The sequence below is a fragment of the Culex quinquefasciatus genome, chromosome 1 (assembly GCF_015732765.1).
Source record: "Culex quinquefasciatus strain JHB chromosome 1, VPISU_Cqui_1.0_pri_paternal, whole genome shotgun sequence".
NCBI classification, from domain to species: Eukaryota; Metazoa; Arthropoda; class Insecta; order Diptera; family Culicidae; genus Culex; species Culex quinquefasciatus.
Genome location: NC_051861.1, coordinates 53,916,733 through 53,929,440, shown reverse-complemented (window position 1 = coordinate 53,929,440; position 12,708 = coordinate 53,916,733). Strand labels below are relative to the sequence as shown.

General features: G+C 38.1%; 3 protein-coding genes across 4 annotated transcripts; all 3 read right to left on the bottom strand.

Moving 5' to 3' along the window:
* LOC119771205 lies at window positions 1–1,925 on the bottom strand. The gene is made up of 4 exons (XM_038266889.1): window positions 1,173–1,925; window positions 824–885; window positions 368–763; window positions 1–213 (listed from the first exon to the last, which is right to left on the bottom strand). The coding sequence occupies exons 1-4, from the start codon at window positions 1,500–1,502 to the stop codon at window positions 111–113; spliced, it is 891 nt and encodes a 296-aa protein (XP_038122817.1). The 5' UTR covers window positions 1,503–1,925; the 3' UTR covers window positions 1–110.
* A 1,207-nt stretch (window positions 1,926–3,132) lies between these two features.
* On the bottom strand, window positions 3,133–4,705 carry LOC6034779 (putative inositol monophosphatase 3). The gene is made up of 4 exons (XM_001845000.2): window positions 3,905–4,705; window positions 3,687–3,835; window positions 3,499–3,616; window positions 3,133–3,436 (listed from the first exon to the last, which is right to left on the bottom strand). The coding sequence occupies exons 1-4, from the start codon at window positions 4,410–4,412 to the stop codon at window positions 3,183–3,185; spliced, it is 1,029 nt and encodes a 342-aa protein (XP_001845052.2). The 5' UTR covers window positions 4,413–4,705; the 3' UTR covers window positions 3,133–3,182.
* Window positions 4,706–6,239: 1,534 nt separating this feature from the next.
* Window positions 6,240–8,792, bottom strand: LOC6034780 (putative zinc metalloproteinase C607.06c). 2 transcript variants are annotated; one of them, XM_038266887.1, is made up of 3 exons: window positions 8,336–8,385; window positions 7,286–8,263; window positions 6,240–7,221 (listed from the first exon to the last, which is right to left on the bottom strand). In XM_038266887.1, the coding sequence occupies exons 1-3, from the start codon at window positions 8,368–8,370 to the stop codon at window positions 6,642–6,644; spliced, it is 1,593 nt and encodes a 530-aa protein (XP_038122815.1). In that variant the 5' UTR covers window positions 8,371–8,385; the 3' UTR covers window positions 6,240–6,641. The 2 variants fall into 2 exon arrangements, with proteins under 2 accessions (XP_038122815.1, XP_001845053.2); XM_001845001.2 differs by having other exon boundaries at window positions 7,286–8,792.
* Between the last annotated feature and the right edge of the window lie 3,916 nt (window positions 8,793–12,708).

The following is a 12,708-nucleotide window of genomic DNA, read 5'->3' as shown; positions in this document are numbered from 1 at the left end:
ACAAAAATTTTTATTACCTGTTTCAGGACTGGGAATTACATTGTCATAATCAAACTAATCTATTAACTAGTTTATCTTTATATTCAAATAAGTACTCTACTAACCTATGATCACGCATATAACCATTCGGTTTCATTTTCGAAACCAGAAGGAAGGAGCACCTCTTGGCTGATATTTCCAATAATGGCAGCTACAACTTCATCGTCGAAAATCCTGGAATAAAACAAAACAGAACTATTTAGAAAATCATGAAAACTGTGTACGCCTCATCGCGAGAACTTTTTTTCTTATTGTTTGTCCAGTTTAAAGACTCTTTGTGCAAGAAAAATGTTTAAAACTGAAATCAAACTGTTAATAAACAACTTACGGTGAATTGCTCGTCGGCACGTCTAGCATTGCTAGGACCGGCTCTGAAGAAAACGGTTGATATGCCTCCTCTAGTTGCTCATTATGTTTGAGTGCTTCAAAACTATTTTGAGCATCGACACCCAGTATAGAAACATAATCCTCGTCGAAATATATTTCACTGGAATCATCTCGAAACGAATCGTCCAAAGAAGGTGTCAGTTCAATTGGCACGGGAGAATCCCAGTTTATTTCTAACGGTTGAAGTAAAAATTCCAAATCTTTGTGGTCGTCTTCTGCAAACTGCGAATTCGCCAGAATGTCGATGTATTCGTCATCAAGAAATCCATCAGCTTCCGTTTCTTCCTCTCGGTAGTTTACAATGTGTACATTTTCATTGACACAGTCGTTAAACGAGCTGAAATCGGTTATTTTTTATTTAGTATGATTTTTTAGTATTGTAATGCTGCATACTTACTTCAATACACTAGTGTGTTGTTCGTCCTCCGAAATATCATTGCTATCTAGTGATGAAACGTTCTGAAAATACAGAAATAAAAATATAAAATTTGATCTTTGAATTGGAAAAAATATAAAAAATTTGAAGTTAAGTGGATTTTTTTCATTAACACATTTTGTTATGACATTTACAAAAAACAGCGCAAACTTCTACAGATTTAGAACTCTAGAAACGCAACATTTGAACCGAATTTATTTTCTCTATAATGATTATCAGTAAACATAAATTTAAAAGCAAATGTTTTCTACAAAACTGCTCGCGTTGGTTTTTGTTTTCATAAAATTGTAATTTTGTATTTTCAACTTACACTATTTCCTTCAGATATCGAGCAATGTTTGCAAAGTTTTTTAGTAGATTTAATTCTTTGCTTTTGGCAATTTCCACAACGGTTTCGTATTGTTTTCTTAAGAATCACTTCTAACTGCCACAGGCCACCAAGAAAGAGCAAATAGCTCACAATCACCATAAACCGATACAAAACAAATATCACGCTGATCTTCTTGACACAATTACAGTCACTGTTTTCACATTGTTCAGCATCGTTAAGCATGAAATTTGAATATTTCTTAAGGATTGACAACTCAAACGATTTAGCACTGGCCGTAACCGAATCTATTGGTGACCACTTGACGTACATTTTGGTGTTTTAGGTTTAACGGGGATAAAAAAAATAGTTGACCTGCGGCACGATCAAGATCTAGCTTGAAACTGACGAGCATCTACACAAAATACGAACAATTATAGAAGAACTGAAGCTGGGTTGAGATAAGTGCAATCTTTCTTTACACATTATCCTTCGGAAACAAACGAACACATCCTTGATTTTTGGTTTTGCTAAGAGGAAGAAAACCATGCATACAGAACATGCAACAACAAGTTCAATCAATGTTCGAAACGTGTGTGGGGAAATAGATCATCAGGTACATGGACAGGTAATTCAGTGCAAACGTTGTAGAGTTCGCCTTTTGTTCTTAGCGAGAAAGCAACACGCCCTCAGTTTGGTGGAATTGAAGTCGATTGACTATATTAACTGAACATATGCGTGTTAGAGGCCTGATTCTTGCAGGTAACGTATTTTTACGTCATGCTGTTTAAATGGATTGGTCCTTCTTGTTGTATTGTTTACTTCTGTTTTTGAGTATATAATGAAACTAAAACAATTTCATGTAATATATTAACAAAAAGTACAAAAAAAAAACTTTTCAACTTTTTTGAATGAATACGACGTGTGCTGAAAAAAATCAAGTTTTGCAGCGAGTTCCATACAACTTTTTTTTTGCAATTCCGAAAAACATTCTTTGAATGGAAATATAAGTCTAATGTTCATGTTGTTGTTGTTGTTGTTGATTTTATTGGGGGAACTTTAACCCTATGGGTCATTCGCTCCCGAAATGTTCATGTATTTTGTCAATTAACCTTTCCAATAAAAAAATGAAAATTATTACTTTTCAAAACAATTGCTGAAAAGTTCAACTACAGTGGATTCTCTCGCTGTCGATATTGAAGGGATTGTAGAACGATTGTAGAACGAAAAGTATTCTATTTGAAGGGACTGAAAATTTATTGACAGCTGGAACAATAGAGCTTTATGACGTTTCGCGTACGCACACTAGCGCACCTTTGATTTTGCAGGCCGGACAAAATTTAACCTCAATCTTGATCGTGTACGTAAACGCAATACATGCGCACGTAGATACCACTATATTGATCGTCAGCCAAAGAGTTCACTGTATTCATTTTCATTTAATTCATTTCGTTGTTTAAGAATTACTTGTGTGAAGTTACTATCCTAAGCTGAGATGTGGATTACCTTGAACAGCTGATTAATTCAAAGTTGGGAACAGAGTTTGCGGGTGCTGTAAATATGTAAATGCGAGTAAATCTACTGAAGGAAAAAAAGTAAAAAAAAATAACCATCAAAATAGGGTTAAACTGTTCGATTCTCTTATTTTTGGAACAGAAGATCTTTTCAGCATTGACAACGTTGTGAAAAGTTTAATTTTTTGCAACTCAAGTTAATAAACTTTTCAGCACTAGTTAGTGGTTTTAAATGCATGAAAATTAGTTTTAAATTTATTTTTTTCTGTTTTTCATAAGGTAATTTGAAATTTGCAAGAAAAGAAATAGAAAGATTGATTTACAAGAACTTTATTCAAATGTTAAATGTACATTGTACAACTATAGTCCTGTCGCTAGAAATTATTCAAAACCAGAGATTGACTCGAGGAACTTTGCATGTGCAGCGGATCACAAAATAAAACTAAGAATTAATTTGTTGTGGTGACAATATGATTTAACCAAGAACACGAACCAGATTCTACAACAGATTTTTCTCCAAAATCTTCTTGATGTACTGCTCATGGGTACTGCTAGTTGCCGTCGCCAGCAAACCTTTCTCGTTGACGAACGGATCCTTGTCACTGTACGATATCTCCTGATTGTTCAAGTCAGTCATCTTGCCACCGACTGCGTTGAGGATGGCATTTCCCGCACAAATGTCCCACTTTTTTATGGCCGTCGAGTGGAGATACGCCGTGGCTTCGTTGTTGAGCACCTTCAATACTTTGTATCCTTGAATAGTAAGATTTATTTCAAAATTGAATTATTTTTATCAGATAAAAGATATGACCAACCTGCTCCACCTGCCTTAATGATGTGAACATTTTTACCAAAAACTTCTTTAGCAATAGTCTGTACATCGCCGGTATGAGAACGGGACACAATTAAAACGGGATTCTTTACTTCTTCGTCCTTTGTAAGAAAAATTTTCCTGTTAGTGATACATCGCTCTGAGAAACCTGCACAAACATATATACTCTACCCGTTTCATGTTGGACAGTGGCTCAGACATTGCCTTGTTAGCCCAAGCCCAAACGGTCGTCTTCGTAAACGGGTTGTGAACAACTCCGATCGTTGGAACTCCCTTCACGGCCACGCATACCATCGTCGTCACGTATTCTGTCAGAGATTCTGTAAAATTTATGGAAAAACAAAAAAAAAATATAATAGGTTCCATAAAATAGTAGATTGGCATCTAACCTGTATACTCCTGCGTTGCATCCAGAGGATCTATCCACACGGTCACCTCGTCAATGTCAACAATTTCATCCAATACATTAGTTTCGTGCATAACGGTCGGGTCCAGATCGAACAGTTTTGCATCGGGACAGCTTTGCTTGGCACTGTCTTCCTCGGATATGATCCTTAGTTTGGGGAATATCCGGTGCAAACCGTCCGCCATTACGCAGTGCGAGCGAAAGTCTGCATCCGTCACCGGATCATTAGCACCTTCCTTAGTTTTTCCCTTGCTCTGCACCTTCAAGTCGATGCTCTTGGAAACTTCGACCACCTCGAGTCCACCGCGCTGAGCCGCTTGGATGGACCCAATTAGCAGCTTTCGCAAGTTGACTTCGTTCGGATTTTTGTTCAAAGCGTAGTTTGAACTACCAGACTTTCCGGTCGATAGGTAATATAGGAAAAGTAACAGACCTATTGCTATTAAAACTACACCGCACTTGTTTATTCGAATTGATCCACCCAGATTCATATTGGTTAATGTTTTTGAGTACTAATTCTAGTTAAATATAAGGATTTCTTGCTGCCCAAAATACAAAACAAATTAATTATTCACACCAACTTCTTCATTCATTTTCAGTAATTTTCGAAGCATATTCTTTTCATGCCACAAAGTAACTGAATTGCTTAAAAATATCTATAAGTAGGTATGATTTTCAAGTAAATCTTTAATGATTACTTTAACAAAAAGTTTTACAACTCTTATGGGAGTCAGACGATAGGTGTAGACGTAGCTTGACTCGGTTTATTTTTGTTCCTCTCTGCCATTTCCCGTCATCGTAACATGGAATATGACAAAACTACTGACGTTAGCTCGCTTTAGATTGTATTTATGGTATATTCGTTGGTTTGTTTTGTCACTTAGTGTCTTATGCACATTGGATACATTTGATAATTTGTGACCAAAAGAAAATGTATTTTTTTGGGTGTTTTGTGTTCTTTTTCTATTTCCTTACTTTCAACATCAAATTCGAATTTCGAGACCTCATTTTAATCAAATTTGAGTCAAAATTAGGGGGCAAAAATATTTGTTCCAAAAAACTGGAAAATTTCAATGGAAATACATAGAAGTCTAATCAACTCAAAATAATCTAAAATGCCTGCACCGCAAAAAAAAATTCTTACAAAAATAAAATTTTCGTCAATACTTAGAAATTTTGGAAACTTATGATTTCAAAACAACAGGACAGATGACATTTAAAAACACTTTTGCCTTCCTCACTGAGGTAAGGCTATAATCCTGCTCTGAAAATGAACTTTTTATTAAAAGCTCCTAGACCCACCTTCATGTATACATATCGACTCAGAATCGAAAACTGAACAAATGTCTGTGTGTGTGTGTATGTGTGTGTGTGTGTATGTGTGTGTGTGTGTATGTGTGTGTGTATGTATGTATGTGACCAAAATTCTCACTGAGTTTTCTCAGCACTAGCTGAACCGATTTTGATCGAACCAGTTGCATTCAACTTGGTTTAAGGTCCCATACATCGCTATTGAATTGTTTGAAGTTTTGATAAGTAGTTCAAAAGTTCTGTATAAAAACGTGTTTTCGCAAATATCCGGATCTCAATTATATGAACGTAAACGATGTCTGGATCCTTCATCCAACCCATCATTGGTTAGGTAATTGAAAGGCCTTTCCAATAAGTCCAAAACATTGAAGATCTGGCTACCCTGTCTCGAGTTATTACCACATAAGTTATATCTGTGTTTTTTTTTCTGGAACTAAAAAAAAAGCTGAAATGTGTGTTCAAACCACGCATATTACTTATTTTTGGTAAAAAGTGAGAAAGGCATCAACCACATAGGTGGATTAGGTTAATTTTTCATTTAAATGTTGGAACCGTGGAAGGTATAAAAAAACTTTTTTTGCGGTGCTGCTCATCGAAAATGCCCCTCGATTTTTCGAACCAATTTTGAAGAGACAAAAAAAATATTTGCAACAGCCTAATCAGTTTTCGGTTCCCGAGCTAAAAACATAAATTTTTCTGAACAAAAACTTTACAAGGTTTTCGATATATGTAAACAAACCTAAAATAAAATAACATTGATCAAGAAGAGTTTATAAAATAAAATAAATTGCGTGTACTTAGGTGAATCGGGAATGCAGTATGAATAAGGACAGCAGTTTTTAGAGCACTTAAATACTTAAAATTTGTAAAACGATACTCTATTTTTGTTGTTCTGTGTTTGTTCTATCAAAAAGCAATAAAAAATGTCCAAATATTGCTCCAAATACAGCTGTCCCTAGTAATGTTGTGTAGTAGTGAGTTAAAAAAAAAACAATGAAAAGTCAACCTTCGTGCACACATTTTATTTTATTTATTGCAATCAAAGGTACAGGCATCACTAGTGTAAATAGCTTAGAACTAAACGTGTGTGAGAATTTCTTTTACTTCGACTAGTTTTGAACTTTCATATTTGAGCGAACATATCAATATTGCTCGACAAAGCAGTTACAGCTACACACTAATCGAACACAGTGGATTTTGGAGGAGATTTTGTAAATCTCTCAAGGGGTCCTAAAAAGTTGTTTTTGGGTTTACGTTTAATTTTTCAATACATAAGACTATTGTAAGTAAACGGCTTACAGCGCGTTTCGATGACTTTGGTCGTTTGCTATATAACTATACCTAAATACATACCCTATTGTCGACGGAAGCCATATTTTATTAAGAATCGGCTTCGATTTGACTCCTGCTTACAAATCTTGCTTTAAAATATTACCATAACTATCGATCACAAATAATGTCAGTCCATCTAGCTGAATGGTGTCCCCGACCTGAAAGTTGTCGGTGTCGGTCTCTAGGAAGGACCAGTAAACCTTCAACATCCCATCCACCCTGTCGCGTAGCTCAATCAATTTTAGAAACGAGTTGACGCTTGTTACAATCCGTGTTACAAAGTTAAAGCTAATCCTAGTATCACAATTGTTATCGTTACTGCTGGGGCTGTAGTTGAACCACTTGTGGAACCGCAGGGTGACGGCGCAGTTGTCTGCAAAGTACGTAACATCACTTTCCTTTTGCTGCTGATACTTGAGCAGAAACTCGCCCGGCCGCTTGATTTGAGTCAATTTGCTGTTTAGCGATTTACGCGTTGGTCCTCCCCGCCCAATAACTCGGTCCGGAAGATCTTCCGTGTTTGTTATAAGTGTGAACACACGATTCACGTGGTCCAATCCGGAGCCCATGATGCCATCCTTCGTGTGGCCAAGATCGAAGATGTGGCCCATCTCGTGGCAAACGGACCCAATCGTGGTCGCGAAGCAGCCTCCGTAACTAGATAAAAAAAAGACTTAGTCTTGGTTTTCTGTATTTAAAATCAACTATTTAAGCTACTTACGTGTATCGATAGTTGCTGTCGTCCATCATCAATTCTCGATTAACAAGAGTCGTGTTCAGGAACGCAGGTACAATGCCGTCCAATCGATCCGGCCAGGTGTACAGACATCCGGTTCCAAACAGTGCAAGACCACCCCCTCCCAGTGCCACGTTGCCCGTAGTTCTTCGCTTGATGTTCTCGTACGAGAAATCGTTGTCCGAGATTCCTTCGTAGTACGTGCTACTGATGAAACCGATAAACTTCTGCTTTTCAGAAGTGTACAGCTCCGATTGGAGAATTTCCTTCGCGAAAAAGTTCCAAAGTTGTTGATCGGTCATCGCCTTAGACTCCTGCAGCGGAAGCGAGCTCCGGAACGGCAGACAATCGCCGGCAATCGTGAACGTCTTTCTACTGGACCATTTCTCTGCCATCTTTTCCGCGTACAGCGATTGTACCAGCTGAATGCCCAACGTGATTTTTGCACACGCATTTTCAATACTATTCTCCGCTGTATCGGACTGGAAACACCCATCGTGCCCATCGCAAATTATGTACAAGGGCGTAATCCGGTGCGGATTTTCAGACTCCTCGAAAAACAAATTCAACTCGAGCTCCCGACTACAGTAGGTCAGCGTAACACGATTTTCACCTTCCTTCAGCCGAAGCAGCACCTTAAACTGGCCCCGCTTTTCGTTGATGAACCGAACATCTTTCGATACAGGACAGTCGTAATTATCGATTTGCACCTTCAGCTCACCTGTCTCGCAGCGAATCCCCAGCGAACCCTTAATCAAAATTACCGGATAGGTAAACTTTTCATTGTCGGCCACGCTAACCGATTCGATGGAATGGTCCTGGTTGCACATCTCCAGACAATCTCCAAGAAACTGCAAACTTTCGAAAATATAGCTCGCTGCACCGGCCGTAATAACTCTCCGGAAAAAGAAACTTGGTCGCCAAGCTGCTGAGCTGCTGCCGAGTGGGTGGTGGTGGTGCGATCTATGCTCGTAGCAATAATGTAATAAGAGGGTGTGCTGCGTACGCACACATTTACTACTGCCACCTACCCACCCACTTCTTCGGAACTGTTTCCAGCCGGTGTCCATCAATGCATCCAGAAATTAAAAGTGAGAATGTGTGCGTGCAACATGGAGTTAAACTTTTCGAAGCGCCGTGGTAAACTTCACAGCAACTTCACAAAAAGTTTAACTCCATGTTGCAGATTTGACAGCTCGATAGCAGAGTAGCGAAATCAATGTTAGGGTGGTACATACAGCATTAAAAGGCAACCATCTTCAGTCAAAAAAAAAAACTTCTCATTCTCTTATTATTTTTTTTTTTTTTTGTACAAAAACTTTATGCAAAACAAATCTGTTTTCAGTGATTAGAGGGAAAAGGGGCAATATGCAAACCTGGGAAAAAAATGATTTTAAAGTCTTTTGTAGATGCACTAACTGGCGGTACATGCCTGAGTACCATCTCCTTTACCATTCCGAACGTCGAACAGATCTGGATTTTTGTTTTTATTTTTTTTAAAGGTCCTATAAACAAATTTTTTTTTTTTTCTGTTTGAGTGTGCTTAAATACCCCTGACTCAATGCAAACCCCCAAAAAGCAAAAATCTCGCTTACTTTTTCAAAAGATCCTATGTACATAGGCAGCCCATGGCGCATTGGTTGTTTTGAAAAAGTAATCTAGAAATTGAAAATTTTGTTTATAGGACCTTTTCAAAAAAAAAAGAAGTACATTGATTCACATTAGGGCCCAAAAGGGGCACATTCCCCTCGACGACTTTGTAAGAGGCTTTTGCTTTCCTTGCTGAGGTTCTGAGGCTCAAAAATTAACTTTTCATGGAACGCTCGTAGACCCAGCTTCATGTACATTCCAGACTTGATTATCCGAAGGCCTCGGAAAAAAATCACTTCGGATAATCGAAACTTCGGATAATGGAACCACGAAAAAAAATGTTTCGTTGTCTTATTTTTGATTGTCGAGCTTAACCCTCTAACGCCCAGAGCTGTTTGCGTATCGTAAAAATAGTAAATGGCTTAATTTTGGTACAATAATGCAGGAAATACTTTACTTTGACCCACAAACATCGAATTATGGCAAAAAAGTAGAATTTGAAGTGGTGCACCAGAGCACCATCAGGAAGATGAGCAACTTTTTTTTAAACCACAAAATCTCGTTTTCTTCATACCTATTGGTTCATTTGTTTGAAAACGCTTCGAAATGTGTTAAAAACTACTTATTATTTGCTGTAAGACCATATTTCTGAAGTATTAACTACAAATTCTAAAATCTCTGCATTTTCAGCTTTCTTTGATTGACTCATTCAAAACCCACAAACAACCATTTTCATGAAAAATGAGGAAAATAATAAAACTGTCAGTCTAATAACAATGTTTTGTCTTGTTTATGAATAGTCAAAACGTTTATAAACTTTTGTTTTGATAAAAATAAGCTTTTTCTATAATTTAGAAAAAAGTGCTCCTGAATATTTAGTTGCTCATGTGCCTAGGTGGTGCTCTGGTGCACCAAATGAAAAAGGTTGAAAAACACTTAAAACCGGTCCAAACTCACAATGTTATTCACAGGGGTTCTTGTCCAAGGTTCAAATGATAGCAAAACATTTTTTGTTTCATAAAATTTTGTGTTTGGTAATTTTTACGGGCTTTCGAAAACAGTTATTTTTTATTTCCCTAAAATTGGCCCATTTTTGTTAACATTTCACACTGTAACTTTGCTTGTGCTTAACCAAATTTGATGAAATTTGGGGAGATGTTAGAATACATTCTACATGAACACCTGCAACTTAAAGCACCATGAAAAGTTGTGTCAGTTCCGAGATATTTGAGTTCAAAGTTTTGGTGCTCTGGAGTAACCATGGGCGGGAGAGGGTTAAGTACACAGAAAAAAAGTTGAATTTTGGAATGTTGAAAATTTGGTAGGTTCAATATTACCTCTGTTTTGAGTAATATTACATTAAAAAATGTGTAAAAATGTGAACCTGATGAGTATTCATCAAAAACTGATGAAAATTCATCATTTTCTGGGGTAAAATTAATCTTTTTTTTTTACACAAAATCTGTCACCATTTCCTGATGAATACACAGCTAAAAAAGTAGTAATCCAGCTGCGTGTAAAAGGCCTGGGTGTAAAATAATTATTGCATTATTTTATACAAATTTATGTTATTTTGCACCCTGAAATATGTATCCCATCAGTATGGGAAACCAACTTGACCGAAATGTCAAGCTCATAAATGCGTTTATCCTTACAGCTTTTCATCGGTCTGATGGCCGAGTGGGCTAAGGCGCCAGTCCTTACTGTTGGTGCTGGGATTGAATCCCGTCGGATGCAACTTTTTTTTTGTTTTTGCAAAAATTGTACATGCAGTGTGTAATATTAAGTGTTTATTTTGACGAAGGTGATGTGCATGCTTTTGCATGCGATTTTACCATCGGATTTTTTGCTGTGTATAACCATCATTTTTTCTGTGTGTATGACCCCTAAACTACGCTAAAGTGATTTACATTTTTTTAATCCAAGATGGCGGCCAATATGGCAGTGCCGAAATATTGAAAAAATGCATTTTATTATTTAGTAAGCAATCAACTATTCAAGTTTGACTAAAATGTAGTCGCAGAACTCGAATTTGACGTTTAAAACAAGAAAAAGAAAAAAAAAACGAAAAAAATGTTTGTTCTGGACTTTATACTTATCAGAATCGAAAACTGATCAAATGACTGTTTGAGTGTGTATGTGATTGCGTATTCGCCTTGGTGCTCAAGATTTTTGCCAAGTTTTCTCAGTTTCCAGTTAGTCTAAAAGTTTGAAGATCTGGCAACCCTGTCTCTGGTTGTTACCACTCAAATGATATTGACTAAGTTGGCTCACTGCCACAAACCATGTTTTCTGCGCACTTGGTATCCGTAGATTTTATTACGCAGATAAATATAACTTTCAGATATTTTGATTTATCCATTTTTGATCAGAAGTGCAGAAGGCATCAACTACATAGTTGGATTAAGTTAGTTTTTTATACGGTTTTGTAACATTAATTTTGTAACACGTTTAAAACGTTTTCGGGCCAAATTCCAATGAAACATGTCATAACATTCCTAGCAGCCATTTTGTGAAGAGAAGTTGTCGAGAAACATAAACTCTTGCATAGGAGATAAATACCTATCACCCCCTCAATCCCTAGATCAAACAAGACAAACCGAGGGAAAGTTGCTCGCTTGCTCACTGTGGAATCCCACTATCCAACAAGAGAATCGCCCAGAACGGCGACTCCCTAGATTTGAGCCTCTAGCTCGGAACACTGATGACGACTGAATGCCGCGCTCGTTCAAGCTGTCAAATCTGCAAAGGGGGACGTCGATATAAACCTTTACGCCGACAAGCAGCCGTAGCGTGTAGTCTACACGCTCAATATGTTGCATTCAAGTTCCATCCTAATATGCACACCACACATCCTCCCTCTACTCAAGAAAAATGAAAAAAAAAGATTTTAGGACTCATTGCGTTTTGAGTTGCTGTCATCTTACGAATGTTAGAACCAAAAAAAAAACAAAATGTAACCGGGGTCGAATGGGATCGAACCTAAGCCAACTGGGATGAGAGGCAACCATGGGACCCGGACTATAAAAGCATCTAGCTCTGATTTTTTTTTTTTTTTTTTCACCGCATAAAGTGTTGGGAGAATCGATGTGATATCGTCTTGTCTGCCACTTGGCCTAACCCTGGCGGAAAGTCAATCATTGCCAACCCTGCCCATTTCGAAACGGTCATCACTAATACTTGACGATCTACGGCGGACAGCGCATCGATTTCCTTCTGATCAACTGAGGCGAAAGGGCTCGAAGCACGATCGATACAATCAAGTTAGTTGCACTTCAACCATGTGCGGGTACTAACCGTTGAGAAAGGCCACCTCCAAGCCAAGCCTAGTGCATGTATAAAAGTGCGTAATTAGAAAGTCCTCTGAAATTGTAAAGATCCTCCAACCTACCACCAAGGCGACCTTATAACCCAGTATCGCCCACGGACTTGAATGAGCCTATTTGTTTGCCATTAGACCGTCCACCAGCACACTTGATCGTATACAATTTTACAGAACAGGAGGCAGTGGTAGAGTGTGGATGGGAAAACCTTTAGGGAGAAGGATTTTTTTCGGTTTGATTTCCAGAAAACCACGCGGCGATCTTCGCCGGCCCAATTGTTCAACCGAACTCCGGACAGCATCAACCGGAGTACACGATCACCCGCAGCGTCGGATATCACCTGATCACTGACCACGTAGCGCACACGAGGACGTTCAGATGTCCGTAGGAGATCATAGCCACGGTATCCGATATAAGGGCGCCGCCTTCAGGGGAAATCCGGTTTCGGCTGGTCGCCTGACTGACTAAAATGATTTACGGACATACCGTAGGATC